The sequence below is a fragment of the Propithecus coquereli genome, unplaced genomic scaffold (genome assembly GCF_000956105.1).
Source record: "Propithecus coquereli isolate 6110/MARCELLA unplaced genomic scaffold, Pcoq_1.0 Scaffold8, whole genome shotgun sequence".
Taxonomy (NCBI): Eukaryota; Metazoa; Chordata; class Mammalia; order Primates; family Indriidae; genus Propithecus; species Propithecus coquereli.
The window spans coordinates 9,296,983-9,303,028 of record NW_012154173.1 but is presented as its reverse complement, the minus strand read 5'-3'; the positions used below and the strand labels follow the sequence as shown (position 1 = coordinate 9,303,028).

The 6,046-nt window shown below is 34.2% G+C and overlaps 1 protein-coding gene across 1 annotated transcript in view; it reads right to left on the bottom strand.

Annotated features, from left to right (window-relative positions):
- UBE2W (ubiquitin-conjugating enzyme E2W (putative)) overlaps positions 1-6,046 on the bottom strand; it is a 61,234-nt gene that overhangs the window by 5,932 nt on the left and 49,256 nt on the right. Inside the window, exon 4 of the mRNA XM_012663102.1 lies at positions 1,602-1,677. Within this exon, the coding sequence (XP_012518556.1) occupies positions 1,602-1,677 (76 nt within the window). The remainder of the gene's footprint in view (positions 1-1,601; positions 1,678-6,046) is intronic.

The window sequence follows — 6,046 nt, the reverse complement described above, 5'->3', positions numbered from 1 at the left end:
TTGTAATTATTTTACTGAGCTGCACTTTTTTTTGCCTGTGCTGTCATTTATTCTTAAGTAACTTTTATAAATGGTCTTTATTTCTAATAAGTTATAAATGTTTTCCATAATTTTTTCAAACATTATGACAGAGCATTAAAGTTTTTTAGTGCTTTTATAAAAGTTTTAAATTTTTCTGTAACTGTCTGATTTCTTTGTGATTCTTTTCAAATTGAGAAGTTCGTCCTTCTTCCAGAGTTGATACCCAACATTTAAAAAAGTACTTTTACTTTTGTTGTATATTTCAACTCATAAAATATGAGGTGAAAATGTAAATTTATTTTTTTCCCCAAATGACCGCCAATTTTCTTAGATGATTACTTACTAAATAATCTTTCTCCTTCTCATTGATTTATAACAACTTATTTACCATACATTCAAATCTTATAAACAGGGCCTAAATGAGAGTAATATTATTTCTATGATCTATTATTGCATTAACATGTTTTGGTGTCTGGTAGATTGATTTCCCTCTATCACCCTTTATAATTCAAAATTCAAACTTTATTCTTCTCTTCTATTATTCTTTCCCAAACTTTTCAAATACCTACTCCTATCATTCCACTAGATTTTTACTGAATTCCATTAAATCTAAAATTTGTAAAGAATATATGTATTTTTTGTTTTTAAAATACTAGTTCTTCATTAAAGTATCCCTATTTTTTCACAATTCATTGTCATTTTCTTCTTCCAAGTCATATGTATTTCTCATTAACATTACTCCAAATTTTCATATTTCTATGTCTCTCAGGAATGGCATTCTTCTTTCATTGAGTTTTTGGATATGTAACTGCTGGCATAATGCTATTGCATTGACATTGGTCATCTTCTACTTCAACACTTGGAATTTCAACATTCAATTTAAGTGAGAATACAGATGATTTTACATTGGATAGAAAGGGAAGAAGGCCATATTCTTATTAATTTTGCCAGTTCTAATTGCTTATTAGGTTACCATTAAAAAAAACAAAAACAAACACCGGAAACAAAGGCAATGCTCTTAGGTATAGAAAATCACAGGGGATGGTTTTTGTTTACTCGCTTCAAATAGTATGTTGAGGAATAGAAACTTTTTCTTTTTAATTTCAAATACCTCTTTGGGGAGGCACTAAGGTTAGTTTAGAAATTATGCTAGAAGCTCTGAATTATAAAGCTATCATTACCCTCCCAACAAGAACAGACATTCTAAATTATTAAGAGTACTTTATTCATAAGATATAATCGGCAGAGCTTCATTTTTAAAAGATAATTAGAATAGGAAGAGCTTTAATGAAGCACCTCTAACTTAATGTGATTTCCTTCCACTATGAGTAGTACCAGAACTAAATGAGTACACAAGGCATCAAAACTCATACTTCAAATAACAGGTTTCCAAGTAGCTAGCTCTAATTTTATCTAAAGGTTAGTAAAAACTTCTTTTTTGTAATAAAATGGCAGAGTCTTGGAATGTCAGAGTAATTTTAAATTTTACTTGTATGATGGTTATGATTTTGTTTATCCCATTAAAATTCTACTCTAACTTATCCATAAAATACATTACATTCCAAATTTAAACTGCTTACCATGATACCACCATTTTGTTTTCTTTGGATTCTTGTTACATGTTCGCACATAAAAAGAATTATCTGGTGGTCGTCTCTGAAACAAAAAAGAGTTTTTTAAAAAGAAGTTGTAAAACAAAAAGACTAAGGGGAGACCATTTTAATAAAAGCTAAACAAAATTATTACAGAATGTGTAAAAAAACAATATAAACACTGATAGCATAAATAAAAGAATAAAAACTATAAATACATTCTGGGAAATGTGACTTTTAACACCTAAATTGTATTTAAAAAAAGATAGAGGGTGTGTGTGTGTAGTCCAGTGCTATCACTGAAGAATGACTATCAACCAGAAATTATAGCATTCAGTTGTAAAGAATTTTGGTTGCATATATCTTTTTATAATGATTCAGAAATAATTTAAAAATTACTTTTGTGAGCTAATTAAAACAGAAATTCTACCAAACTAGGTTTATATGAAAAAACTGTGGCAACCTATAAACCTCCACAAAGGATTATTATACTGTAATACAGTATAGTATCATCAAGGATAGACCAGAGGATTAAGTTGCTAAACAATACGTAAGAGGAGAAAAGGGAAAAAATACATATTGCCATTTCTGCTGTGCACTGGCCTTTCCGGTAAACACACACACACACACACACACACACACACACTGACTTGAAAAATATGAGAAACATATGGCAGCTGTGCAAAGAAGCTGTATCAGAAATAGTGATACCAACAACACTGAAGATAGATTTTTCCTGAAAACTGTTGGATAACTGACCAGACACAAGAATCTACGAAGATTTGGAAATGTGCTGAATTCATATTAAAGCTTCCAAGGGAGGGTTTATAGATAATATAATAGATACCCTATCCCTTAGTCTCCTTTATGTCTACTTTCGGAACTATTCTGATGAATAATTTGATTTATTTTTCCTCTATCCTTAAATATTTTGTAGTGTTAAGATACGTTGTCTATTCAACTTAACTCTGTTTAGCTGAGCCAATAAAATGAGATTAAGGGAATCCTTTCCTCTATCTGAGGCTAATCAAAAGAGGTGAATTTGGCAACATGACACTTAAAAGAAGGTCCAACCAGAAAGAAATAGTGAGTAGGACTTTTAGAGAGCAGGAATGAAAACAGCCAGTCAATTCTAAAACTCATATATACAACTATTATCTTAGTTGAGCTTCATAATGCCCCTATGAGTTAATATTAATAGTAATTTCATTTAAAAAAAGGACCATTACAACATAGATATTCAATGACTACTCCAAGTTACTCCATTGATATAATTTGAGAAAATTCTTAAAAAATTAATGAAATTAAATGCCTGACTACTTCAAAGAGATGATCCTCTGTTGTCTGTCCTGCAAAGTCAAACCTATGTTCACATGAAATAAATCGCTACTACAATAGCAAATAATTTCACAAACTCACTTTATGTAGATTAGAACCTAAGAATCATCAGAGAATAGTCTTCAAAAAAAATAAATATTTAGGGAAAAAAATACTCATTCTATTTCCTAAAATCGAGAATATAACCAAACTGATAAGTGATGTGAGAGATAGAGTTTTTAAAAAGATTAAAACTATACCAAGAAGTATTACCAAATTGTTTTAGGAATGGAATACAAGCTGGAAGTCTGGACAGTTTAAGTATATTGTAAGGGCACTGAGAATAAAGTATAGACTAATGAAAGACCCCTAGTCTCAGTATCTAGAAATTATCTGAAATCTACAGACATACTGGATTTAACCGCCTTTGGCTTAGGGAACTATTCCTTAACATGTAAAAGGTAGTTTGGAGGCTGGGCACGGCGGCCTGCGCTTGTAATGCCAGCACTTTGGGAAGCTAAGGTAGGAGGACTGTTTGAGCCCTGGAGTTCGAGACCAGCCTGGGCAACATAGTGAAACCTTGTCTCTACCAAAAATAAAATAAAAATAAATTAAATTTAATTAATTAATTAATGAATAAAAAAATTAAAAATGAGCCAGATGTGGTGGCATGTGCCTGTAGTCCCAGCTACTCCGGAGGCTGAGGCAGGAGGATTGCTTGAGCCCAGGAACTCAAGGTTACAGTAAATGAGCTATGATCACACCACTGCACTCCAGCCTGGGTGAGAGAAGGAGATCCTGTCTTTAAAAAAAAAAAAAAAAAATTTCGAATGAAAGAACTATGATTAAGTCCCAAATATCAACAGAGAGTTATTAATAGTTTTGTATCAATATTCAAAGAGAATTAACTATTAAAGTAAAGCCTATAGAACCATGTACACTACAGAACAAAATTTACCTGTTTTAATAGTAGAGATTTTAGGTGGGTATTTAAAAGACTTTTTTTTTTTTTTTCAGACAGAGTCTGGCTCTGTTGCCCAGGCTAGAGTGCCGTGGCTTCAGCCTAGCTCACAGCAACCTCGAACTCCTGGGCTCAAGTGATCCTTCTGCCTCAGCCTCCCGAGTAGCTGGGACTACAGGCATGAGCCACCATGCCCGGCCAATTTTTTCTATATATTTTTAGCCGTCCAATTAATTTCTTTCTATTTTTGGTAGAGACAGGGTCTCACTCTTGCTCAGGCTGGTCTCAAACTCCTGAGCTCAAATGATCCACCCGCCTTGGCCTCCCAGAGTGCTAGGATTATAGGCGTGAGCCACCGCGCCCGGCCTTTAAAAGACTTTTAAAGCTTATTTGGAGCTAGATCCCCTCAATGCCAAAGCAAATTTCCTCTTTTTCTTTGTAACAGCACTTACCACAATAAAAATAGCATAATATGTACCTAGTATATGTTTTTTTGAATTTTATCATATTTCACAGAAATTGACTTCAGATTATCATCCTGCTTAAATATATTATACAGTGATTATATTAAAATATAATTTATCAATGCTTTTAAATGGAATGATTAGTCTTATACTAAGTATACAAGAAACACTAGTGGCAGACAACTAGAATGTGAGGGAAATGGTAAGGGTTAGAAAAGGATGAAGCAGGTATATAGAACACAGTCTTTCTTTAATTTGTAATAATAAATCATTACATTTAAATGTAAGCAAAAGCTAATAATCATAAGGCACATGCAAGAGCTATGTGCAGATATCACTGGTATTCACCTCTTAATAACTTTTATTAAATCCTGTACTTACCACTTCACCTTTCTATAGTTGTTAACTGTAACAGGAACACAGAACCACAAACTGCTTTACCCTACACATAAAAGTTTTGTTTTATTTTGTTTTTTGAGACAGAGTCTCCCTCTGTTGCCCGGGCTAGAGTGCCATGGCGTCAGCCTAGCTCACAGCAACCTCACACTCCTGGGCTTGAGCGATCCTCCTGTCTCAGCCTCCCAAGTAGCTGGGACTACAGGTGCACGCCACCATGTCCAGATAATTTTTTCTATTTTTAGTTGCCCGGCTAATTTCTATTTTTTTAGTAAAGATGGGGGGGTCTCGCTCTTTCTGAGGCTAGTCTTGAACTCCTGACCTCAGGCAATCCTCCCACCTTGGCCTCCCAGAGTGCTAGGATTACAGGTGTGAGTCACCACGCCCGGCCCACATAAAAGTTTAAAACGTGTGTGTGTGTGTGCTGGGGGAGGAGAAAATATGGAAGCAATGAGCAATAAATGAGTACAAAAAATACACTTAACCCCATTATTTCCCATGCTTATTTGAACAAAGGAATGTTTTGTTTGTTTTTTAAACCAAACATCAAGAAACCTCTTAAGAAACTACCTAAAGTTCCCTTTGCATAACAGTGGCTTAGACTGTTTCAGATTCTAAAAAATCTATCATTTAAAAATGAACTTTAATGGGTATATGCATACACAAAGAGTGCAATGCGCACCGCCCGAAGGATGGACATATTTGAAACTCGGACTTGGGGGGAGGAGGGGGCAAGGGCAACATACGTAACCTAAACATCTGTACCCCTATAATATGCTGAAATAAAAAAATGAACTTTAATTTTAAAAGTTCTCTAAATGCTAATTTGATAAAAAATGGCAGTCAGTTCAATTTGGAAAACAGAAGAAACTGCTAAAAACACACACACACACACACACACACACACACACACACACACACAGCACTCCCTAATCTGTTTCTCCTTTAAAGACAACGGCAAAAGGAAACCCTTATGGAGAAGAGAAGCTTTAAAATGTAGACACACATAAATATTGTGCTACACTAACCCTCAAGCAGGAATGACAAGAGGGTCAGAAATATATAGAGGATTCAGATACATTTAAAGGGTATCCTAAATTTAACTCATGATTTTTTCTTCTTTCCAGTCTTTTTATCTCACCTCCACCAGACACAGAATCTGTGGATTAGTAAAAGAGAGCAGAAGGAAAAAGCCCTGAAAATTCTACTGGTAATCTGGTCCTCCTCCTTCAGTATAATCATTAGAATAGGAAAGCTCTGGTTTCCGGGAAATCCCCCAAAAGAGGATGATAAGG